We start from the raw sequence: 25322 nt of genomic DNA, 5'->3' as shown, positions 1-25322 counted from the left end.
CTATCTTTTGAATACATTCTTAGATTGGTTTTTCTAAAATTGTGTTGAGAATTTCTGTATCTGTGTTTCTGAGGTATCAATCTGGAGGTTTCTTGCCATGTCCAGCCTTGAGATCAGGGTAAGGTTAGGTTCACAGAATATGCTGACAAGTATTCCCTCCTCTTTAACTTTCTGGAAGAGTTTATGCAGAATCGGTATTACCTCTTCCCTTAACTTTGACAAGAATTCTCCAGTGAAGTCATCTGAGGCCAGAGTGTTCCTTGCGAGATGTTTGTTAAACCACAGATTGAATTTCTTTATTGGATGTGAGGCTATTTCGGTTTCAGGTCATGATCCACCCCCCTCATTCTGAAGGGACCACTCAGATCTCATGTCTCAGCCTCCTCCCCGCCCACCCCCCATTCAGGGGAGGCAGAGGAGTATCTGGGGCTCAGAGAGGGTGTCACTCTGCCCTTGTCACAGAGCAGGCGGGAGGCTTCTGGGCCTGTGTGTGCATGTGTGAACATGAGTATGTGCACGCGAGTGTGAGAACATCCGTATTCCCTGGGGCTTACTCACCGGCTGGCCTTTGGATCCAGGCTCCCCCTGGCTCCCAGGAAGCCCGGTTCCACCCGCTGTCCCTCGTTTGCCGGGAGGACCTGGCTGTCCCGGTAACCCACTTTCACCCTTAAAAAAAAAAACCAAACACCAAAATGACCAAAAGGGAAAACGGTACTAGGGGAGGGGTGGGGGGGCAGGAGAGACAGAATAGTGATGCCACAGGGTCGGCTGACCTCTCAGGATGCTGGGGTTCAGAATTTCAGCCTCCTTAAGAGGACAGCCTCTTTCTTCACTCTGGATTTCAAGCTCCAACTTGCCCTCCACGCTCCCACCCTGCCTCTCCTCTTCACTGTTTCCTCCCAGCAGACCGTGAAGTTAGCCAATACCACCCCCCCACCTCGCCCCCACCTCTGCTCCAGCCCTTCCTCCTGCCTGGGATGCCACCTCCCCTTCTCTCCACATTTCAATCCTCCCTGGGCCAAGTCCACCTCTCTCCCTGCCTGCTGTTCCCACGGAGGGTTCCAGTCTTTCCCCAGCTAAAGCTGGCGCTTGGGGAAGACCAGAGGAGCCATGTCTGATTCATCCATCTCAATCTTCCCTTCTGCGTGTAGGCCTGGGTTCAGATTGACTCATGGCTCCCCCCAACACCGCCCCCCGTTGGGAAAACTTACTAAAAAGATGCCCTTTGGAAGAGGGTCCGGGCTGCAAGCAACAGCAATGTTCCACAAAGGCCCACTAGAGGGCGTCCAAGGACAGCTCAATGACAGGTTGCCCGTTTTAACAGGCCTAAGATTTCCCCTACAGGGATAAACTTCCCCTCAAGTCAGGTTCAAGCTTGGGGCAGGGACCCCTCGAGAAACATCAGAGCCAGGGACTCCATCTTCACACAGGCCCTGGGACATAGGTGCCCAGGTGAGCATTATAATCAGTGTCACTATAGTTAGAACCAAGGTTGAAAGACAGGAAGACAGCTGCGTGGATTAACAGGTGTCTGACCTTGAATCCTGGGGGCCCCTGTGCTCCAGGCAAGCCAGCCACACCCGGATTTCCCCTCTTCCCAGCAGGGCCCACGGGGCCAGGGTCCCCATCGTCTCCCTGCTCCCCCTGTAAAGAAAGAGGGCAAAGGAGGACCTCTCATGTTTCAGGAAACAAAGGCAGCCAAGGGGGCAAGATGTCTCATGGTGCGGGTGAACTCTGTGTGGACCTGGGGGGAAGGAGGTCAGACCCCAGGAGGGAGGTCATCCTAGCTCTGCGTGAGGAGGGCAGGACCAGAGAAACGAGAGATGCTGGGGTTTGTAAATGCGGAGGAGGAGGGAACTTTCAACCACAAGTTCCATCCCCTGGGCGGGGGTGTGGGGGGTCCTTCTGGGTACAGGCATGGGTAGTCAGAAAGGCCACTTTCCCAGGTCCCATGCAGGAAACTTCTGGATATGTTGGTTCTGCCCCATCCAAGTTTCCACACCTGCCCCTCCTGGCCCATGGCCTCTGGCAGAACCCCACCCCACCCCCAGACCCCAACACACACATCTTGTCCCCAAGGGAGACACCAAGAGTTAACCCCAAGTCCTGCTCACCTGCTGTCCTGCTTGACCATCCCTGCCAGGAAACCCATCTGGGCCCACGACACCCTCGGAGCCCTGTCTCCCCACCACGCCCCGAGGCCCTGGAAGCCCTTGCAGGCCCTGGGGACATAAAGGAAGTTCATGAGGGCCTCTGGGGGGTGGGGGTGCGGGGAGGGAGGCAGGCAGAGAGGAGGGGACAAGCTGCTGGTCACTCACCTGAATCCCCCTTCGTCCAGGTGTTCCAGCCTTGCCTTGCTTTCCCTTTGGTCCCTGAAAAATCAAGGGGCACATGGCAGGAGCCGCCTGGAGGAGGGGCAGAACCCTTAGGAGTTCTGGAAGGGACTGAAAGGAGCATGGGCGCTCCTGTGTGGCCCAGCCCTGCCCCTCCGCCTCTTGGGTCTCAGCGTCTGAATCTGCAAATGGTCCTATCACCCTGGCCTGGAAGCCCAGGAGCAGAGCTGGCCGTGGAACCCAATAGTGTTGTCCTCACCCCTGCTCTGGGCCCTGCGCCCCTACTGGCTCGCCTTACTGCAGAGGCTCTAGGCCCTCGCAGTTTCCTAGGGGATCCTGGGGCCAGGGCTGGCTGGGCTTCAAGATCCTTCGATCCTCAAGAGTGCGGCTATATCCCTGAGCAGGGCGGGGGCGGAGAGATGGTGTGTGGGTGAAGGAGACCCCTGGACTGAGGTTGAGGGCAAGGAAGACAGCACTGGCCTGATTTCAGTGGAGGAAGACACAGGGGCTCTGGGTGCAAGGTGGGAAAGTCCTTGACCACCCCTCAGTTCCCGCCACCCACATCCCTGTCTAACCCCTCCTTCCTCTGGACCCCTGCTTCTCCAGATTTTCTTCAGTGTGGTACGGCTGGCTCTGGCGTGACTGCCCTGGGTTCGAATCCCACTGCTGGCCCCACAGATGGTCCCCCTCCTGGAGGCCCTGACAGTGGGGCAGGTGATCCCCGCTCCATCAGGCCCTTCGAAGTGAAGAGATCTTGGCCAGGAAGCTCCCTGTAGGGCACCCACCAGCCCAGCCTCCTACTTGCCTCGGGCTTGGGTGGGGGTCTGCTCTTCCCAGGGTCCCCTGTGGACCTTAGTCCTCTTACCTCTTCCCCTTTCGATCCTTTGGGTCCTGGCTGTCCCCGGGGTCCCGGATGCCCCTGCAAACCAAGGTGAGAGGATGCAAAGCCGCCCCAGGATTCTCTCCCGGGGAGGGTGGCCAGTGTCCGCCTAGAAGGGGAGGGGTGGGAGGGGCTTGGGGGTGCAGGCTCTGGGGTTACCCCCAGCATCAGGGCAAGAGAAACCAGAGTGCACTGCCCCAGGCCCTGTGCAGGGAGGGTCCCTTCCTCCCCACACTGCTGACCACCCACATGGAGCTGGAGGGGGATGGGACAGGGAGCACCACTCACGGGTAGGCCCTGCTGGCCTGGATCTCCACGGAGGCCTGGCACACCCTCCTGTCCCTGGAAGCCAAGGAGAGACGGGTGAGGGGGCCCACCCTGGAGGGGCTGGGGGCTGGGGCAACTTCCCATCCGGAGGAGCCCCGGAAGCCCTTGTTCTTCCCAGCTCTGTGTCATTGTCCCTGTCTCAGCTTGCTCATTTGCAAAGCTGCCAAATGACCCTGCCAGGGAGGATGGAGCAGGGGAGGGGAGGGGAGGGGAGAAGCCTGGTGGGGGCCCAGGGCTCACTCAGCGGTCTATCTCTTGCTTCTGTCGGGAGAGTTGTTCCCGGCCACAGAGGATGGGGAGACTGAGGCCCTGTGAGGAAGGGGTCTCTCTCCCCAACCTCATCCTCCCCCTCCAGCCCACCCCCTGCCAGCCTGGATTCTGGCCAGAGCCCTCTCTCAGGGGGTCTCCGTTTCAGGCCGGGCACTAACGGTGGGAGGGAGGGCTTGTCTCCTGGCCAAGGCTGTTTTCCTGCCTGGGGCTGGTAAGGTCGGAGGACAGCCCGGGCATGCCGTGCCTGACGCTGCCACTGGGTAGGAGCTCTGATACTTACGGGGTATCCAGGGTCTCCTGGCTCCCCGCGGTCCCCTCGATCACCTACGGGACCCTGAATGACAAGGATGGCAATGAAATATGGGCCATCAGGTCTCCTCTTAGATGTTTGTGGCAGCCTCACCCCTGCTCAGCCTCCCCCTCCCAACCCCCTGCCACAGCAGGAAGCTAGGGTTCCACTTTGGTGGCTGTCTGGGGACAGAAAAGGGGGCTTACCCGATCTCCAGGTGGCCCAGGGGGCCCCTCAGCCTTGCCGTCCTCGCCCTGCTCCCCCTGTGGACACAACCAGGACTTATTTCTGGCTCCTGGTGAATCTGGGGAATTCCAGACACACCACACAGAGTGGAAAGGGCCTTCATCAGTGATGAAGACCAGCCTACTTAGGGCTCCAGACGGAGAGGAGAGACGGAGGCCAGAGAGGGAAGGGGCAGACCAGGGCGGCGGAACCCAGAGAGTGCCCTTTACTGCCCCGTGCTGGGCATCCCCCGCCCCAGCAGGCAGGAGCCCTCCAGCGGCCAGACCCAGACAGCTCAGAGCAGAGACCTTGGTCACAGCCAGCTTGCACAGGACCAGCTGCTCAGACCCCCATCTGGTCCCTTCCCCTCTTGGAGCTCTTTTTCTCAGCTGGGGAGCCAGGGAAGAGGTGGGGTGAAGGGACAATGGCAGTACCCAGGAGGGAGGGGGGGGGAGTCTGGGAAATGATGCAAAGAGTCCCTGCGTGGTGCTCAGCACAGAGCGACAATAATTCCAACCACTGGTGGGCAGAGGCACTCACTGAATACTTCCAACAACCCTATGAAGCAGGTGACAGTATTCTCCCCATTTTACAGATGAGGACACTGAGGCACAGAGAGACCGTGAGGGCTGCTGCATTGGTCAGACCCGAAAAAGAGTCCCTTTCTCCCATCTTTGCTGGAATAAAGTGGGCAGAGAGCCAGGTTTAACAGGAACCTTCTATGCTGGTTGGGAGCCCCGGGAGATTTGTTGCACATCAGCAGCACTTCAAGCTCCTTGATGTTGTGCACTAGGAACTTCCTAGTGCACTAGGAACTTCCTGAAGCCGCTGGGCAACATGTGCTTTGTCTTCTTGTTGCTCCCGTAACCAATGTTGGGCATCAAGATCTGGCCCTTGAATCTTCTGCGCACCCTATTGTCAATGCCTCTCGGCTTCCGCCAGTTGCGCTTAATTTTGACATATCTGTCTGACTGGTGCCCTAGGTTGCACTCAGCAGTGGGCCTGTTAGGGATCCTTGTCCATAAGACAGGTTCCTATCTGTGAAACAGGGGTGCGATGCCTGGCAGCACTGTTCTGAGGACCCAGGGAGGAGAGCTCGCTACTGCCCATGGGGTAGGGGGCCATGCATTTGGCTGTTGTTGACAATGACAGTAGGGACGATGTGTGGTGTGGAGGTTGTCAAAGGGATTGCAGGAGGCATAGGGTTTAGGGTGGAGGTCCTTGAGCCCTGGCAGGCCACCCTGGGCCCTGGGCCACCAAGCAAGACAGGAGGCCAGAGGCCGTGCGCCAGCTATAGGGAAGGTGTGATCAGAGCAGCAAGAGGCTGAAACCCAGGACTCAGAATGTTCCAGCCCCAGACAACTGGTGTCGCCTCCCATGGGGGTACATTCTAGGCAGGAGGGTCAAGCTGGGGCAGCCCGGGGCCCCCTGGCTGTTGGCAAGGGTGGAAGGGGAAGCCTGAGAGGCAGGAGAGAGAGCCATCCCTGGGGCTGGAGCCCGTCCCAGGCCCAAATCAGTCCTGAGGGCTGGCAGCCGGAGTGCCTTGGCCCAGAGCCTCTGTGGCTCCTGTGGGCAGAGACTGAAAGCGGGAGGGACTTGGCCCGAGGCTTCGGACCAGTTGTACCCAAGGGGGTGGCCCAGGGAGTGGGGATTCCCTCTCCTCCCTGACCTCTGTCTATGGCTCTTTGTCCCAAGTCTTGGTCCCACTGCGGAGGGAGGCAGCCGGACGGGGGCACTTTGGAGAAGAGGGCCGTGTTTACCGAAAACATTCCGTGTGGCAGACCCTTTGGGAGGTGTTCCATAGAATCCATACAGCACTCCTCTGCGGCTATGACTACTGGCCCGTTTTACAGATGAGGACACTGAGGCCCAGGAAAAGAAGGGTCTTAGCCAAGGCCACACAGGAAGCAAGGGGTGGTCTGAGCCAAAAGCCAGCTACACAGATCTCCCCCACTCTCCCCACATTGTGGCTGTAGTTTGGGGACGCAGATTTAGCAGCAGGAAGCTGGTGGAGCCCTGGGCTTCTCCTCGTTCCCAGAGTCTCATCGCCAGTCCCTCCAGATACCACCTCTGTAGACATGTGCCCCACGGGGAATTCGCCAGGGTGAGCAGCACATTAGCTCATCTAAGGGCCTATTTCTGGCTCAGGAGACACAGCCTGACATCAGAGCCTGCCTCCTGGTCCTGCCACCTTTCCGCTGGTCCCAGCCGAGTCCTTAAGAAGCCTGGAGACTCAGTTTCCCCATGTGTCATGTGGGACACTGACACCTCATGGTGAGGGCCATGGAGGAATCCCAGGGAAGAGCTCTGCACACGGCTGTGTGCTTTGGGGTCTCCCTTGGGACTCTGCCCCCCCTCCTTCCAGCACCCCCCAGCTTGTGCCTGGCGATTCGCTCTTGCATCCGGTTTTACCCTTTTGGGGGCATCTCTGCAGCCCCCAGCTCAGAGCCGAGAAGATATTATATGATCACTAACCACGCATGCACCCTACTGGTCAGGTAGCTGAACGCATGCGTGAACTAATTGACTACCTTATCACGAGGACAGTGCCTACAGCTGACATATGGGGGACATCCGGCTCAGACTCACATTCCTGAGGCAGCCACCCACTTAACAGACAGGGCAGTCAAGGTTCAGGGGACCCTGGGATCCCACCCGAGGCTCCAGCAGAAGTAGGGCGGCTTTAAGTTTCAGATCCCATTCTCAGCAGCCACAGGAACTGGTCCTGGTGCTGCAGGTGGCTGGGGGAAGGGAGGCTCCCTCTGTTTCAGGGTCTCCTGTGCCAGCTGTGGCAGACTCAGGGCTGAGGGGGAGACTCGGGGTGCTGAGTGGTACTCCCTACAGCCTCCTATGGGATGTCGAAGCCCACTGATTGCAGAGCTCTTCTTCTCTGAGCAGGGACCGGCTGGACAGTAAGCCAGGGGTAGAGTGAGGGGGTTGCTGACTTAGCTCACAAAGGGGGAGCTGGAGCGGGGAGGAGATAGCAGGGGGCCACCTGCTAGGAGGCATTCCCTAGACGGAGCCTTCGGGCGAAGGGGGAGGCAAGAACAGGGAGTCTTGAGCTGCTAAAGTAGGACTCAAAGGCCAGTTTGGTGCTGCCTCAGAAGGTGACCCAGGGCCACTGCCTCGGCCCCCTTGCCCCAAGTTCCCACCTGTACCGTGTGGCAGGGCACAACCATCAGCAAGCTTTCTTCTAGCAGTTTCTCTCCTCCACCAAAGCTGGAGCCAAGCGGTGGGGTATGGATGCATCTTCCCTCTGCCTCAGTGGCCCCCTTCCTGGCTGGGAAAGGTTGGCCTCACTCTCTGTCCTAAACCCTGCGCCGGCTCTCACTGGGAGATCTCGTTCCCGAGCAAGGCTTCAATGCCCACGTTCACACAGATGATGGAATTGTGGTTATAGTCTGTACGTGACGCATCCCTCCCTCCTGCTGGACTGGAAGCCCTGGCCAGGCAGGACCTGTGGTTTTGTTCTGGTGCTGGGCACACACCTGACACGCAGGCCATCTGTGTTGAATGTGTGTCTAATGGCTCCTGGCCAGCCACTGTGTGAGCAGGGGTGAGCCGACCATGAACTTCCGCACTACCCCAGCCACAATGCCCCAGGCGCTGGCTCCTGCCGGCCCAGATGGGAGGGAGCACCCACCTTTTCACCCTTTGGTCCAGGAGGTCCAAGGGGGCCCATGATGCCTTTGTGTCCCTGCCGGAAACAGGATGGTAAGAGGTAAAAGCATAGGGGAATGAGGGCCTGAGACGCACGGTGATGAAGGCCAGAAATCCCAAGGTGGAGACCCTGGGCTGTGAGTCTGGGGCTCTGGCTCTGCCCCAGCTCGCTGTGTGACTCTGAGCCGGCCCTGGGCCTCTCTGAGGCCTGGACTCCCAGACATGCCAGGTCAGTCCCTGACGGACCTCTCAGGGGTAGGGCGCTTGGACGGTCAGGGGGCACAGCTCACGCCAGCCTGGAGCAGACCTAGGGCCAGATCTTGGAGAGCCAGGTGTGTCCCCTGGGGCAGGGGCAAAATGCTGGCCCCAGCCGACTTCCCTAGGCCATGGTGGGAAGCATACACGCACATTCCTCCCTTGGGCTTCCAGTTACCCCTCTCTGGTTTCCATGTCCTCTGCCCTGTCCTTCTTCTGTCCCCCTCTCACCCTCCTCATCTCCCTGCTGTGTCTCCTTCAGACACTGGATCCCACCTTCAAACTTAACAAGTCATCATTAGCCTCCCCAAGCCTCAGTTTCCCTTTCTGAGTGGGCCCGGAGCCTCTCTGAGGACTAGTCCCCCAACTGTATTACATGGGTTTGGCTCAGCCTCCTCTAAGAGGGGTGCCAGCTTGGATGCAAAAGCGGGGTGAGGCTTTTCCCTTCCACATTCAGCCAGCGTGACACCTGGACAGGACACACGTGTGGCCCCCACCGCGGGCAGGAAGGACTCAGCAAGGGCATGCAGAGGGGGAGGGTGTTTCTGTCTGCCCACCCCTACTCTGGGGGCCCACCAGGGATCTTCCGTGGCCCAAGGGCAGGCCTCAGCAGGGAGGTGGTGGGGCAGGTCCGAGGCCAGCCTGGGTCCCCGCCTGCAGGAGAGAATTCCGAGAGGGGGGAGGTGAGATTTCTTACACTGTAACCAGCCAGTCCCGGCTCTCCTTGGGCCCCCATCCGTCCTGGAGCACCCTAGGACAGGAGCAGATGCATGTCGGTACAGGTGTGGTTCTCACCGCAGCGACCAGGGCCCAGAACCCAGGCTGCGGAGCTCCTCCCTGAGCTCCCCTCCTCCCTCTGGCCCTCCCTACTCCCAGCTCTGGGGGTTCACAAGACCGAGTGGCTAAACCATCTTCACTTTTGTGAGCCAATTTTAAACAGAAGCAGCTGTAGAAAGTTAAATTATATGAATGTACAGATCAATCAATTAAAAGCAAAGATGACATCTATTCAAAACTCCTCCCTTTCTAATAATTTTGCTCCATTTTACCACTACCTAGGCTCTGGCTTATTTCTGTCTACTGAGTGCGCGTGGTAGAACTAGCCAGTGACGGACACTCCCGTTCATCTCCTCCCGAGGGCGTATTCGAGGACACCCCGCGGGGGGGCACAGGATCAGCCATGGTGGGAGTGTTCACACCTTGCTAGAAGCACTCACACTGTGGGCGCCAGTCAGTGCTGCACACTGGCAGCTCAGATGCCTTACCTGCCTGCCTCCCCCCGCCTCCTCCCCCTGCAGCCGGCAGAGCCCTGGGACTGTCCTTCACGGCGGGCCAGTAAGAGGAGGGGATGGCCTCAGCGTCACCCAGCGACCTGCAGCCCTATCTCATGAGCCCATTTCCAGTGGGAAAACTCCTTGTTCTGTAAAACCCTCCTGAGAGGCAGGTCCCCTCTCCCCCACTGCCCCAGAATGGGTGCTTATCCATCTGGGTCTGTAAATGGCTTCAGAAGACCCACAGGCCCCTTCAAACAGAAAGAAATACTTGGCCTTGGGGGTGCTTTCTCAGGGAGAGAGGTGGCAGCTTCTATAGGGTCCCCAAGGGACCCATGATGCAAAAGAAGCAGCTAGGACAGGGGACAGCCAAGGGTTTGGCTGAGCAGTGGAGAGGAGATACCTCTTTCTTCCCTTGCCCCCCCCACCCCCTGCACCCCTGCTCTGTGCCTGTCCACCCCAAACCACCCCACCCTGAGAGTTCTCACCATTGGTCCCAGGCTGCCCCGGGACCCTTTAGGGCCTGGGGTGCCAGGGGGTCCGGGGTCTCCAGGGACGCCCATCTCACCCAGCTGTCCTTGGTAGCCCTTAGCACCCTGCAGCGGGAGGAGAGACAGACCATCATGGAGCTCCAGCAGAGGGTGGGGAGAGAGGTGGGGGAGGGGGAGAGGAGATCATGGCCACAAGGGTTGGGCACCCGCCTTGGCTCCAGTCCGGCCCTTCTCGCCTTGCTTCCCTGGTTTTCCTTCAGGACCCTGGGAGGAGAAGGAGGGAAGGAGGAGGGTGAGAAATGAGAGCAACCTGAGGTGGAGCCACGGAGCCTAAGGGGCATCGGCACAGGAGCTCTGAGGGCGGACTGCCTGGGTTCGGAACTCACCCTGTGCTCTGTACCCCGGGGACCCTGTGATGTGGGAACTTGGCCTGCGAAGTGGGGACAGGAGTCCTGTTTGCCACACAGGGCTGAGAAGCTAACCCGGGGATGGCCCCTCGTACTCACTGGGTGCCTGGCCCATAGTCAGTGCTGGACACATCCCTGTTTTGGGGTGACTGCGAGGCTCCCAGCTGTCCCAGAGGGAGCAGGTCTCTGCACCTGTCACGAGCCACACACTGTTCCAGACCCCGAGGAACCCTGAGCCGGAGGCCCGATCGAGGTCTGCTCCCATGGATGGTGACTTCTGGGCTGCCCAAAGGTGAAATGACATGGCCCAGCACACTGAGTCAACTGCGGATCTCTCTGACTCCATGTCCGGGGCTCCTGGGGCCTCTGATGACATGCGGCGGGCGGGGAGCTCTTCCTACATCTCTGAGATGCCATGGGACACTTCTGACAAGCCCAAGGCTGTGTCCCATGGACAGGGGCACCCTCTTTTGCGGATAAGGGTGGGAGGGGATTCTCCCAGTGAGGCATTGTGCCTGGAAGGTCAGCCATCCTCCCCTACTATCCCACTGGGGTTCCCAGGCCACTCCCTCCCACAGGCTGCTCCGCCCCCTCCCTCATAGGGCCTCCCTTTGCTCTCCTTTGCCCTGCTCTTGTCAGGCCACTCACAGGGTGAGTGAATGCGTGTAAGTGTGCACGTGTGAGCATAAGACAGATAAGAGAGGAAAAGAAAGGGAGAGAAGAGAATCCCAACTCTGAGCCACACTGGGTTGGGATGTAGGGCATAAGATAGACAGTGTTTCTGGTCTCAAAGGACATCCCAATGGTTCCCGGAGCATAGTCCCTTCAAGACCCAAACCTCAAAGGGAGCTGGGAAGAACATCTACGTTCTTGGTAAGCACTAAAGAACTAGTTCAATTCAAGCCCTTTGGCTGCATTTACAGAGGTATATGCTGTAGGATAAGGGAGGTGATGGCCCCACCTTGGAATAGGAGGGGGCAATGACTAACTGTGATGGAGGAAAGGTAGGAAGATGGGATTTTAGAGGAGCAGGAGAGGCACTTGACACCCATCTGCAGAACAGAGGGGCAGCTGTGTTCTTTGGGGTGATCAGTGGATGGAAATTACAGGGAGGCCACCTTTATTCTGCATAAGGACAAAACACGGCAAAAGTGGACTGGAGAAGACAAATCTCTGTCCCCAAGGGCAGTGCCAGTGAGACTACCCTAGGGCCCTCAGGAAGGAGGAAATGGTAGTCTTGGAAGGACCGAGCACAGACTGCCTTGCATTCTGGTACTTAAGTCCTCATGTGACCCTGGACAAGCCCCTTCCCTTCTGTGTGCCTCAGCTGCCCTCCCTCTCATAGGTAAGTCTTGAACTAGCTTTGTCTGTCTGTGACCCCTTGCCACATAACGCTCCTGAGCACTTGAAAAGGTGGTGACTGGATGGAGGAACCAAATTCTTAATTCAATCTAATTTTAATTAACTTAAAATTAAGTTTAAATACAGATAATTCAGTTACCACAAAACTTTTACATATGTTTGGAACAACTTGAGGATATAAACCTACATTTTCAGCTGTGTATTTTACGAAATCTAAACACAGAACAAGTATTTCCAATGAAAACTTAGCATCCGAATTGAGATGTGCGATATGAGTAATTTACACATCAGATTTCATAGATTTAGTAAAAAAAAAAAAAAAAAAAAGGAAAAAGAAGAAGAAGATAAAATACCTGATTAATGATTTTTATGTTGATTACATGTTGGAAATGTTCGTATCTGGGCTATATTGAGCTAAATAAAATATACTATTAAAATTTATTTCATCCACCTCTTTTTAGGTTTTGAAATGTAAGTATTAAAAATTTTTAAATTATACAGGTAGCTCATCTCCTGTCTCTACCCACAGCACTGAACTACACCACGTCCCGGTCTTTGGCTCCTCCAGGAATAAAATAGTCACAACCAATATGACCGTGGGCCAGGCATGGGCCAGCACCGTGTCTGTGTTCTATGTCATGCCTCCCCCAGTTCTGGCCATGGGGCTGGGAAGAAGGGTTTATTTATCCCATTTGAGAGCCAAAGACACAGGCTCAGTGAGATGAAGACAGGACCCACAGGTCACCTCGCTGGGTTCAGATGAGATGCGGGTCCTCAGTGTCTGGGGCACCCCTTGTCCCATGCTGGTCATATCTTGGCAGTTGTCTAATCATGATATAGGGGCTGGTGGAAGGGGTCAGTGGGCTGAGGTGATTGCTATGGCTGATCCCTTGTCAGGAGAAGAAGTGAGTCAGCACAGAAGAATTCAGCACAGGGCCAGGACGCCGAGAGTCTCCCCCAGGACAGAGCGGCCGGCCACTTGTTCTGACAGGCCCTCTCCAGCTGGGAGCGGCCCTCATGGTGTGGGACATCCTGAGTAAGGGCTGGAGAGTCCAGTGGGGTGAGGCCATGGGGCCAGAATGAAGACTTTTGCTGGACCCCCATCCACGAAGATATATTTCTGGAAAGGCTCTGACGGCTCATAAAATTCTATTTTTAAATACTCCACTGTTTCCTGGCCAGAGTGGGAGATACTTGTCCTGCAGCCCTGATGCCAAAGAGACTCAAATACAAGCCTCTCACCACCTCTGTCACCAACACACACTCAGTCTGGCTGCAGTGAATCTCTTTCCCGTTCCAGTAGATGAAATTGGCGGAGATGGCAAAATACAGACATTAACCCTGTTGCCACCACCACCACCAACATGGCCCCCCTCAGCATGGGCACTGTCACCACCACTGCCACTGTCATCATCATCACCGTCATTGCCACCACCCTCAGCATCTCTACTATTATCACTATCATCACACCATCTCTACCATCATCACCACCATCTCCACCATCACTAATACCATCACCTCCACCATCACCATCATCACCACCATCACCATCACCACTATTACTATCACCACCTTAATACCATCACCTCCATCATCACCATCATCACTATCACATTCATCATCACCATCTCCACCATCATCACCACCATCACCATCTCCACCATCGTCACCATCTCCACCACCATCACCATCACCACCATTATCACCATCACCACTATCACCATCACCACCTTAATACCATCACCTCCATCATCACCATCATCACTATCACATTCATCATCACCATCATCTCCACCATCATCACCATCATCACCATCATCACGATCTCCACCATCACCATCATCACCACCATCACCATCTCCACCATCATCACCATCTCCACCATCACCATCTCCACCATCATCACTATCACCATCATCATCACCATCTCCACTATCATCACCACCATCAACATCTCCACCATCATCATCATCATCTCCACCATCATCACCATCACCACCATCATCTATATCAGCAGCATCTCCACCTCCACCCAGCCATCAACATTACCACTACCACCATCACCACTACCACCAGCTTCCAGTCATTTCCTCCTCCAGCTTCATAAAGACAATACTTATTTTCTGGCATATTGTAGAAAGCACTTTCCTTTCCAAAGTTTCATTGACTCTTTAAAGATCAGAAAACCAAGTCTCACAGAGAGGCAGCATGATCTGCCTAAGGTCACACAGACCATGGGTTCTCGAGCCAGAACTCACCCTCTGGCCTCAGGGGTATTTCTGCTGTACGTTCTGGCCCATTCGTCCGCCATGATACTCAAGCGTTTACTAAGAAATAGCCCCTGGAATGTTGGAGCATGTTCCTTCCAAATCCTTCATTGTACCAAAAGCGTGACCCAGAGAGGGCAGCGGTGAGTTCCTAGTGGGGAATGGTGGCCCGCGCCTCTCTGGCTAAGTCCCCCCGACCCCCTGGTAAATTCAGTGTGGCTGAATGTGGGACAAGGTCAGCAGGGCCAGGCTCACGGAGGCAGTGGCAGCCAGACTGAGGAGGGTGATCCTAGTCTGAGGGCACTTGGGAGCCATGGGAGGCTTGGGGCAAGGGAGGGACGTGGGTAGATTGTTCTCTGGGAAACCCCCAGGTGGAGGAAGCAGAAAGCCTTTAGGCAGCTGCCATCAAAAGACCTCCTGTCCAACTGCTGGAACAGACATGGGTGGTACTTGTGCCCAGACAGCCCCAGTGCTGGCACGAAGTCGTACACACTCACCCGGATGCCAGTGATGCCAGGGGGGCCAGGGGGCCCATCCTCGCCCATCAGTCCCTCTTGGCCTTTGTTGCCACGTTCACCATCAGGCCCAGGGTCACCCCTGTCCCCCTAGGTTGGAAGGGAATGAGGAGGAGAGAGAGAATAAATCAGTCCCACAGCCAATCAGAGGCACTAAACCTCAGGGCTCCATTTGGATGTCCACAGCCAAGCAGCCCCTGGATTTCCCCTGATGGTTCCCTGAGCCACCAAAAGGGTCAGGGTGGCATGTCCTGGCAGGTGCAGGAAATACCCCTGACACGGTACTCGGGCCAGGGAGAAAGTCACTCAGAGGGAACACGGGACCTTGACCACTCTTGCCCCCCGAGTTCACAAGGAGGGGACAGCTTTGGGACATTCAGGCTCTTTCTCCCCAACACTGACACACGGGGAAGACAAGAGTCTTAAGACACTGAAGGGAATTTTTAAAAAGGAAAACAATTCACCCAATCCTGCCTCTCAGAACCAACTCCATTTTTCTGAGTTGCCTTTTCAACCCTTGCTTACATGCAAACAGTTTATAATACTAATAAGGCAAAGGTCATAGTTTCCATTGCTGTGTACCAGGCTCCAAGCAATGGGACAGCCGATTGAAAGCAAGGAAGCTAGTTAGCAGTACATGAAGGTTTAAAGACACAATCCAAGCGCAGCTTGGTCCATGTTGTTTTGTTTTGTTTTTTGCTGTCTGACTCTATTGCGAACAGCATCTCCCGTTGCCGTCTGCTCTGCACGGCTCTCGTCCTTGCCGGGGGCATAGAACTTCCTCGGCCAGAGGATGGCAGTTCACAATGGACACAGCACCTGCCACATCCAGGCCATGTCGTCCTCGCAGGCGGGGCTGAGGCAGGCTGTGGGCAGAGCAGGGATGAGGGGCGCGGCATGGGCAGCAGCCCCAGAGGAACAAGGTGGTGTGCCTGTCTGAAGGTCACCTCCATCGGGGCTGGCGGGCCCGGTGGGGCATGTGGCCAGTCTGCAAGTGGCTGAGCTGGGACTGGCTGGAGACCCGTGGGAAAGGGGATGAAGTCATGGCCAGGAGGAAGGGGTGGGCGGGGGAGCAGGCTGGGAGAAGGGGAGAGTGTCTTTGCCAGTTCTGTTTCCCGGCGCCACACTTTACAGGGAGCGCTGATAACCTGGTGTGGGTCCAGGAGAAAGATCAGGGTGCGGAGGGCATGAAGCCGGATCCTGGGCTCTAGGCACAGGAGGCTGGCGCAGGGGCCTCTTGGGGCGGTTTCTAGCTCAGCTATAGGGGGTGGAGGGAGACTCCCTAATGAAGAGGGGTCAAGAGACGGCATGGATAAGGGGGAGGGGCCACTCCAAGCAGGCGTGGGCCAGCGCACAGCAGATCTGGGCACCCGGAGAGGGTCGGACAAATTGGTGTGTGAGATCCATCCCCACTGAGACTGTTGGGTCTCCCAGCACAGCCTGGCAGAGAGACAGGGTGCTGTCATGATGGCTTTTCTGCAGACCCCAGCTCCAGGACCCCCCTTCTGGCTTGTCATCCCTGGCCACCTGCTCTCCCAGCTCTCTGAGGCATGCAGCCTGTTCCATGGGGTTGGGCTGGTTTTCAGAGAGGGACCCCAGCCTGGCACTGGCAGGTGCTCCAGCTCCAGGGGCTGCCCAGACACCCCGCCCCCTCCAGCCTGGCATAGCAAACTTGTAGCTCCCTTACAGAATAGGCTCTGGGTAGGGGGGTCCTGGCAAATCCTAGAGTCCCCCGGACATCCGCCCATGCTCAGAAGAGCCTTACAAATTGTCTAGCTCAAACTTCTCGATTTACAGATGGGGAAACTGAGGCCCAGAGGAAGGAGGAGCCTTCCCAACCACACATGGAAGTCAGTGGCCGAGCATGTGTGAGACCCTGGGGTTCGGATTCCGAGGTTCTCTGTGCAGGAGACAGTAGCTCCCTCACTCCTGGGGTTATGTCACTTAAATTTGAACCTTGCTGCCACCTCTCAATGGCTGTGTGGCCCTGGGCAAATTTCCTCATTTGTAAAGTAAGCAGCAAAGAGTTACTATGGGGATTGAAAGAGCTAATCCGTGTAAGTAGCTTAGCAGCGCGTCAGGCACGTGAATTCCGGATGAAGGTTAGCCTTCCCAGGAGTCACCACCACTGTCCCTGCCACCATATGCTGCGAGTCAGCAAACTCAACAGAGATTGGCAGCAGAAAAGCACGCTGCAGACTCTCACGAACTGTGTGTGTCCGGGAGGTGGTTTCCCCATGAAGGTGATCCTTGGACAAACACCGTGAAGACAGCACGCTGTCTCCTGGGTTTCAGGAGGACCAGAGAAGATGCTGGACGTCTGCAGCAACTACTCTGACCCAAGGTCTGACACAGAACTGCTTTGAAGGGAGTGGAGGAGGAGGAGGAGGACGCCAGTGCCAGGAGCCGTGCAGAGAGAGCAGGAAGGACCAGATGAGACACTCATGCCTTGAAGCCCCACCTCCCATCCCACCTCAGCACAACTCCAGGGAGAAGAAAGGTGGCTGGCCAGAAATGGAAGAGACCCCTGCGCTGTGACTCAGTTTCCCCATCTGTCATGTGGGGATGGGAATGAATCCAGCTTCCAGGGCAGCTGGGAGGATGACACGGGTTCAGTCACATAGAGCTCTTAAGGCAGGTGATGCGAGCGCACGGTGAGTGTGCTGAGAATTTTAGCTAGAATGTTCTTCAGCGTCACTGCCATTCAAGCAGGCATTGGGCAGAGGGTGTGGAGGGGCTGTCCTATCCTCCTCAGCAGGGGCCAGGTTGCACCCTAGGATGCAGCCTAGCTGGAGAGGAGAGGAAGCAGACGGATGGCAGACAGGGGGCGCTCGCGACCTTGCAAGAAAAACCCAGGGCGGCGGGGAAGCCAGCCAGGGGCCAGTCCCTGAGGCACCCTGGTAGACGGGGAAGCCAGGGACCCAGGGCAGCTATGGGCATGGGGCAGTGGGGGTGGGGGTCTGGGGACGGGGTAACTGAGGGCTGCTTATGTGAGGTCATGTGGAGAGTAAACGGGTGACAGAGGGAATCCTGGGAGGTGGCCCTTGGGCCCTTGCCTGAGGAGCTGACTCAGTGACAGGCCACCCTGGGGAGAGCCCACCTAGTACTGGGCCAGGGTTAGGGCTGGGCCAGGGCTGGCAGCCAGGGACAGGCTTGTGCTAGATGTGGAGCTGGTAAGTCAGAGAGGGACCCCCGCCAGCCCCATAGTGCAGGGGAGCCCTCCTGAAGGTGCCTGCACCTTCAGAGGAATCTACGGGATGTGGCTGGGCTGAGTCAGGCACCAGTGAGCCCTGGGTTTGAATTTTGGATTCTCCACTCACAGCCATAGACTCTGGATGAGTGCACCTCTGCGTCCTTCAGAGCCTCAGCCTCCACACCTTTAGAACAGGTGCATGGTGCAGAGAGGGAGCCGAAGCTTGGGTCCTGTCTATGCCAATTACTGGCTGTGTGTCTTTGGGCAAGTTAATTAGCCTCTCTGTGTTTCAGTTCCCTTATTTAAAGACAGAACTTGGGGCACCTGGGTGGCTCAGTGGATTAAAGCCTCTGCTTTCAGCTCAGGTCATGATCTCAGGGTCCTGGGATGGAACCCCGCATTGGGCTCTCTGCTCAGTGGGGAGCCTGCTTCCCTTCCTTTCTTTCTGCCTGCCTCTCTGCCTGCTTGTGATCTCTCTCTCTGTGTCAAATAAATAAATAAATAAATCTTAAAAAAAAAAAAAAAGACAGAATTTACCCCGCAGCATTAACTGAGGTGTTACATAAACAAAGGGCTCAGCACAGTACCTGATACATTGGTGACGAGGCCACCATGAAGAGTGGCTCACAGGTCATGGGCGGTGATGATGATTTTCCTGATCTTTTAGGATGTTTGCAAGATAACAGAGAGCTAAGCTGCTGGCTCTGGGTCTAGCCCAGAGCAGGCTGTCCAGACACTGCCCTTAACCGAAAGAAGCCGTAGTTTTGAGAAGGGTAGCACTGAGGAGCGGAAGGGGGGATGGCTCCTAGCCCCATCTGAGCAGGGCAGGAGGCAGTGGCGGGCAGGGAGTGTATGGAGGAGTGGGGTGGGTGTGTGCTTGCGACAGGGGCTGGAGCTCTGGTCTCTGGTCTCGGAGCTGTATGGGAACACAATGCTTCTGGGAGAAAGCTCAGGTCTTGGATGGGAGGGGAATGCGGGCAGAGGTAGAAGACGGTTCCAGAACACACCCCTGTCCCCCTCCCACCCCCTGCCCCCCAATCCCACCACAAGACACTCACCTTCAGCCCATCAGGCCCTGCAGGGCCACTGTCACCCTCGAGGCCTGGCTCTCCCTGGAAAGGGTAGTCGGGAAAGATGAGACATTCCCGGGGAAGGGTCCCAATGTGCTTTTACTTCCTCCCCCTCCTTGGGGCGGGACCCCAACCCTGCTGTCTCCGGGCAATATGGCCCCAGAATGCCGGCACACAGAAGGTGCCCAACAGTGGCTGAACCAGTGAGCGAGCCGGGGGCTGGGGGGGCTGGGGTGCCCACTGCCAGCTCTTCAGAAAGGAAGAGCAGACCCCTAAGCCCCAGCCTGTCTGCAGGGTGGGTGACCTGGGGGCTACCCCAGCTCACCAGTTACAAAGTGTCCCAGTTAGTTGGTTGGCTGGAAACACGGCTGCTCTGTAGTTAAGGCTCTGATGTCATACAGAGCTCAGTTCCCCTGCTGGGCTCCCCATTCGCTGGCGGTGTGACCACAAGCAAACTACCTAGCCCCCACGGGTGGCTGTTTTCTCATCGGAAGGTTGGGCTGACACCACCTCCTGTGAGGGTGCCTGTAAGGCACAGTGTAGGGAGCTCACGAATGACAGCCATTTGACATATCATTTCTGCAGCTGGAGTGAGCTCCCATGGAACCCCCCGTGGAATCCCATTTCTCAGATGTGGAAGGTGAGGCCAGCCTTAAGACTTTCCGGCCAGCAACTTCGGGAGCGATGCCAAGACCCTGAATCCCCATCTGGCCCTCAGCTAGGTTCTCTGCTTGCAGCCCCCGCTCCAGAGATGCCCCTGGCTTTCTGAGTTCTCGAACTGCCTATCAGATTAGTTTGGGTCTCTCTCGGCTTTCAGAGTTCATGGCTGTTCAGCACCTGAGCCTGAAGGGGCCTCAGAGGTCATCAGCGGCAGGGACGGCAAAGGCACCACAAGCGTGTAGACACCACCCTTCTTGTGCTCGTGGCAGATGTCACTAATGGATCTACTAGAATGCGGTTCCGTAAGAACACGGCCTCCTTTACTCACTGCTCGGTTCCTGGTGCTTTGAGAGAAGGGCCAGGCACACAGTGGGCATTGAGTGAGTGCTCATCACTCTCCTTTCTACTGTGCCTAGATGGAACCTCAGAATCCTTCTTAACACAGCACTCTAAGAAAACCATACTGATCAGTCTTTGTTGATGCACAAGATTTACCATCTTGGGGTTTTGGGCTGCACACACATCCTGCCTTGCCCTGTGGTCTTTCTTGCTCCTTCCACATCTTAACTCAATTTGTGGCGCCTCGGTTGACTCTGGGCAGGGGGAGCACGAGGCATTGGAAAAACAGGGGAGATAAGAAATGAAGGGCACCTGCCTCCGGTGCCCCCAAGGACTGAGATCCACAATAACTCCCCCTCCCTCTGGGACCCCACCTTCTGCACCTGGCAGGTGCTACAGGATGCCTGCTCTGTACCCCTCCCAGTACGCCTGCAGCCACATTTGCGCAAACACTGTATAAACTGGGCACGGAGCATAGAGAGGTGGACAGAGAGGCATCCCAAAGCTTCTCAGAGGAAGGCAAGCTTTGTGGGTTTCTTTCAGAAAAGAGAAACATAACCTTCCATGGAAGAGTTTCCAAGGATGATAACAGGTGTTTTTCAAAAGTAAAAGTGCTGCAGATCATTTAAGTTTGGATTAATCCAAAAGGAACCACTGTCTTGGCTGCTGGCCTTCTCAGAGCCTTGAAAATGCTACTGCTAATGTGGAGAGGGAACAGGGAACATGCAGTGAATCCCAAACACTCTGACCACAAGATCGTTTTCTTCCAAGAGTGCCTCTATGTTGTGGAAACGCTGGCTCAGCAAGAGAGATGAGATGAGGCTACAGGAATTCACCGTCTCTTTCTCCCAGAGGCTCAGGGAGGTTGAGGAAAGCCCTTGCCCCGACCCAAGTGCCCCACAGGTGGCTTCCCAGGAAGAATGAATTTGCTTTTGACTTACCCGCTGCCCAATGAGGCCCTGCTCCCCAGGGGTGCCCAGAGGCCCAAGGTCACCCTAGGAGAAGCCAAACACAAGTCCATGGAGGTGGGTAGGGCCAGTCCCAGCTCTCGCTTCACTTTCCTGTCCTCACCAGCTCTGATTTGGGTGGGGAGCTGGGGAAGCCCCTCCTTCCCAAGAACCAAAGCAACACTGCAAAATGCCAACCAGAGCCCCTGCTCCAGGGCCGTGTGGGTCTCAACACTGAAACCTCACAACAACCCTGCCAGAGAAGGGATCTTCTTTTAAATGGAGAAACCAAGGGACCACGCTCGGGGTCACGTCACTAGCCCAAGCCCATGAGGCTAAGAAGGGACAGATTCAGGATCCAAACCTGGGTAGTTTGGCTCCAGGGAGGACCAGAGGCAGGGATGGCAAATCTGTGGCTGACCGCCTTCTTTACTCTCCCTGAGAGCCTTGGAAAGAAACCCAAAGGAGGAAGAGGCCCGAAATGAACCAGAGTAAACGTCACTTGTCCCCACAAAAGATCACCACGTGGGGATTTCTAAACTAGTCTCCCTCTGTGCCGACGTCTGGGGGGGGGGGTGCCAGGAGGAGGGGGAGCGCTGAGCCCCCAGCCCTGCCCCAATGGGGACAATCCCATTTCCGTCTGTTTTAGATAGGCCGCACTCTCTTCCACAGCAGAGCAGGGACAGGGCTCTCCCCAGAGCCCAGGCATCAGTGGGCGCCTGTTTCCCCTGCAGGTAATGAGGGGCTCGGGGACTGAAATGCAGATGGTATCTCGGGAGGCCAGGAGGTGCGACCGCCGGGGCGTGGGGCAGGTGCCAGGGAAAACACCGCTGGGCAGGGGGCCAGGGCGGGGGCTCCGGGTCGGCTGGGCCCGCCACTGTGGCCGTAGCCAGGACCCGCTCCCCGGCCAGGAACACAGAGAATTCATTATTCCCACACAAGAAAGGCCCGTTTCTCTTCCGTGGGGAGGACGTGGCCGCCAGCTGGGAGCTGGTTTCAACAAGTCAATTTTCTCTTTCATCCTGCCTTACCTTCATCCCGGCTTCCCCAGGAAGGCCCGGTTCTCCCACCGCACCGGGCGGCCCCTGCAAGAAAATACCATTGGTCCCTCCTACAGCAAGCATTGGCCTCGACTGTAAGGGAGGAGAATAACTGAGGTTGCCCCAGAGAGGGCAAGGAATGTGCCTGAGGTCACACAGCAGGAGAGACACAGAGCTAGGAGTAGGCTGTGGGCCTTCTGGGAGCTTGGGGCTGGGACCACAGGGCGGGTGGTGGTTGTGCCCAGGGGGATGAGCCCTGGGGGGGCTCCGAGGCTGCTGGATCTCTCTCCTTCCCCATGAGTGTGGGTTACCGCATGAGGAGCCCCTTGGCGAGCACAGGGAGGAAAATAGCATGATTCACATAACAACAGGGGAGGAAGCCAACTGAGGCTGTATTCAAGGTGGATGGATCCCTGTGCTTTACTCCAAAACTGGGCCAGGATGCGCACGGGGGGAAGGGGTCCGAGTCATTCCCAGCGGCATGGCTACAGCCCCTGCTGTAGCTGCGGATCCGCTTCCTTCTCTAAGGCAGAGGGGTCTGAGGCCCCTCTAGAGTGCATGCCCTGTAAAAGACAGGTTCTGCAGGCAAACCTCGGTGCTGAGCGGAAGTCCCCACAGGGGCGGGGAGGCAGAGGGCACTGCTGCTTCCCGTGGTGGCACAGAAGAGGCACCGCTAACCCACCGGAGGGTCCCTGCAGGCCATGCGCCGCCCTGGGACCTGGAGCCCAGCTCCTCCCGCTACTTTATTAGCATGGATCTGCTCTCCTGCGGGGGGGGGGGGGGGGGGGTTGTCCTACCCTTCGGTTCCTGCAGGACATAGGACACGACCATTTCCCAGGCCAGGCCTAGGAGCCCCCAGCGGAGGAGGGCCACGAGGTGCTGATACCGCCCCAGCAACATCATGGGACAAGCAAGGGGCCCTCAGCACTCACCTTGGGGCCCATCTCTCCCGGAGGACCAAGTGGCCCCTGGGGTCCCTGAGGGCCCTGTAAGACAGACAGACAGACATACAACAGTTTGAGAAGGTAGCCTGGGCCCTCTCTGGGGCCTGAGGCCCAATAGTGCAGTGTGCAGGGGCAGGTAAGGGAGAAGGTCCAAGAACCTGGGACCCTGCTGTCATGCCCCCCACCACCTGCCTTGCCAGGGACCCACTGTCTGCAGCTCCTCCCTCACCACCGGTCTCCTGCCTCCCCCTCAAACCATCTGCACTGTCTCCTGTTTCTCTCTCTCAAACCCAGGGAGCCCTCTCCCACTCAGAAACCTTCCAGCCCTCCGAGCAGCCTCGCTCACTCTGTTCCATCTGTCTGAATGCCCTTCCACCTGGCATCCACCTCTGGAAACCCCCATCCGGCTCCTGGTCAATTCACTGTTCAAATCAGGTCTCCTTGGGCCTATTGATGTGGGACTGTAGCACGACCCCAGTGGGCAGGAGCCTCCTGTCTTCCGCCTGCCTCACCACAGGGATCCCTCCTCCTCTGTCCCTTGAGGCTGTCCTCTCCTGTCCCTCGACAGTGGTACCACTCTATTGCCTCCTCAAGGGGCGTCCTGACACTTGGGCTGTCCCCAAACCCGTCCTTCCAGGGAGACCTCCTGAAGGGTTATCTTGGTTTCAAACCCCTCACTGGCTCCTGTCCAGACCCTGTAATGCCCATACTCGGTCCCTTGGAGACCTGAATACTCTGTTCCCTCAGCTTCTCACTGGGCTATGCACCCTGTATACATTTGCTCATTTCATCTTTACAACAGAATGGCATGATAGGGACAATTACTCCTGATTACATGCAAAGAGAAAAAAAACTAGGCTGGAGGGCAAGTGAGCTTAGACACCAACCCAGAGCTCCTGAGCTCCCTGGCCAGTGCCCCTCCCTACCCACCCCACCCCCCAGGCCTGTGCCATCAGCGTAACAGAGGCCTGGCCCCGTCCCTCTCCAACCTCCTCCTTGGCTGACCACATCCCACACTCCCAGGCGGGGGCCCAACTGGGACCAGCCCACCAGGGGCAAAGAGGCCAAAGAGGGAGGAACAAGCACTTACCGGTTCTCCTGGGAGGCCCTTGGTGCCAGGCGGGCCTGAGGGACCCAGGATGCCCTGCAGAGAAGAACAAAGGTGACCTCAGTCTCTCTCCGGCCTCCTTCGTCCTATATGGAAGCCTTCTACAGGAAGCCTTCGCATTTGTGTGAGGGCCCCACTCCCCCACCACGTGACCCAAGGGAAGCCTGAGTCTCCGGGGAAAGAGGCAGGCCAGAGGGTCTTCAGGGCAGAACGGGCAGCCGGAACCTGTGTGGTTTCCACGGCACTGCGGGAACTGGGTACCGTGGCTCTTATCGCCCGGCAAAGCCCCTCGGAATTTCCAGAACTGGTGCTACTTACGGGGAAGCCTCGCACGCCCAAGGGCCCGCGTTCACCAGCCGCACCCTGGAAGCAGATTTGGGGTCTTAGAGGCACATATGGGCCGGCAGGGAGCGGGGAGGGGGCTGGCAGCTTCGGCCTGACGTACCTGTTGCCCGGGCTGGCCCGGTCTGCCCTGCGGTCCGGAAGGGCCCTGCGGGAAGCAAAGCAGATGAGGGCGGGAGAGGGTGCGTTGGGGGACACCTCACGGACACAGGACCGCACTCCGTGGGAGATGGAAGGAACCCGTGTCATCACCAGACCCACCCCTCTCCCTGTTGTGCAGGTGGGGAAACTGAGGCCTGGCAAGGGGAGTGGTTTGCCATAGTCGTCATCAGCTCTGGAGAACCAAGGACCCCTCGCTCCTGCTGGGAGTGGAAGCAATCTCGGCTCCAGGGGGGGGGGGCTCTGGAGGGGGCAGAGAGCCCCAGGGAAGGGATCAGAGGGCACCCGAGGTTCCCTCCCACTCTCTCTTACTCCTGCCTCCTCTGGCTCCCTCTTATTCACGGCTCTCTCTGTGCTCCTTCTCCCCAGACCCCAGGCTCAGGCTCCAGGACCAGGAGGAGCGGCACGTGATCTCCCATCCCCTCTTGGACTCCCCACCGCCCCCAGGGACCTGGCGCTGAGGAAGGTGTGAGCCTTGGTGCCTGGACTCCTGACCCAGCGTGGGAGATGTGAGGAAGGGCAAGTCATGGTGTTGGTACCTTCAGGCCCCTGGACCCCTGCTCCCCGGCTGGTCCATCTGGTCCTCGGGGGCCCTAGAATAGGAAAAAGGGACTAGCACGGTGGACAGCAGGGGTCTCCCTCGGGCTGGGAACCAGGAGGCAGGGCTGCCCAGAGCCTCGGGCCTCTCCTGGCACAAGCCTGGGACTCCCTTCTCCTCCTGTTGCACACACGCCCTCACCCTAAGGCAGGTCTCCCACACACAGCACGCCTGCTGAGATGGCGAGGCACAGGGGGACTCCGCTAGAGGCCCTGATGTTCTGGAATAGGGCTGGGGGGTGCACGAACAACCCTGTTGAAAGAGACCTCGGAGGTCAAACAGCCACACACCTCAGAATCGGGCAGGCCGAAGGCTGGATATATGTCCCCACAGTCAGCCCCTTGGACTCCGCTGCTGCACCCTCTTCCCC

General features: G+C 57.3%; 1 protein-coding gene across 6 annotated transcripts in view; it reads right to left on the bottom strand.

The window, feature by feature from the left end:
• Nucleotides 1-25322, bottom strand: part of COL27A1 (collagen type XXVII alpha 1 chain) — a 136528-nt gene that overhangs the window by 13586 nt on the left and 97620 nt on the right. For all 6 annotated transcript variants that reach the window (XM_047700385.1, XM_047700384.1, XM_047700386.1 and 3 more), the window contains 21 exons: nucleotides 24894-24947; nucleotides 24299-24343; nucleotides 24172-24216; nucleotides 23836-23889; nucleotides 22734-22787; nucleotides 21793-21846; nucleotides 20756-20809; nucleotides 18804-18857; nucleotides 14535-14642; nucleotides 10212-10265; nucleotides 9999-10106; nucleotides 8937-8990; nucleotides 7968-8021; nucleotides 4306-4362; nucleotides 4091-4144; nucleotides 3502-3555; nucleotides 3199-3252; nucleotides 2319-2372; nucleotides 2115-2222; nucleotides 1537-1644; nucleotides 559-666 (listed from right to left, as the gene is read on the bottom strand). In XM_047700385.1, coding sequence (XP_047556341.1) covers nucleotides 559-666; nucleotides 1537-1644; nucleotides 2115-2222; nucleotides 2319-2372; nucleotides 3199-3252; nucleotides 3502-3555; nucleotides 4091-4144; nucleotides 4306-4362; nucleotides 7968-8021; nucleotides 8937-8990; nucleotides 9999-10106; nucleotides 10212-10265; nucleotides 14535-14642; nucleotides 18804-18857; nucleotides 20756-20809; nucleotides 21793-21846; nucleotides 22734-22787; nucleotides 23836-23889; nucleotides 24172-24216; nucleotides 24299-24343; nucleotides 24894-24947 — 1389 coding nt within the window. The remainder of the gene's footprint in view (nucleotides 1-558; nucleotides 667-1536; nucleotides 1645-2114; nucleotides 2223-2318; nucleotides 2373-3198; nucleotides 3253-3501; nucleotides 3556-4090; nucleotides 4145-4305; nucleotides 4363-7967; nucleotides 8022-8936; nucleotides 8991-9998; nucleotides 10107-10211; nucleotides 10266-14534; nucleotides 14643-18803; nucleotides 18858-20755; nucleotides 20810-21792; nucleotides 21847-22733; nucleotides 22788-23835; nucleotides 23890-24171; nucleotides 24217-24298; nucleotides 24344-24893; nucleotides 24948-25322) is intronic.

The sequence above is a fragment of the Lutra lutra genome, chromosome 13 (assembly GCF_902655055.1).
Source record: "Lutra lutra chromosome 13, mLutLut1.2, whole genome shotgun sequence".
Classification (NCBI taxonomy): Eukaryota; Metazoa; Chordata; class Mammalia; order Carnivora; family Mustelidae; genus Lutra; species Lutra lutra.
The sequence above is the reverse complement of the archived record's forward strand: the minus strand, read 5'-3'. Positions and strand labels throughout refer to the sequence as shown.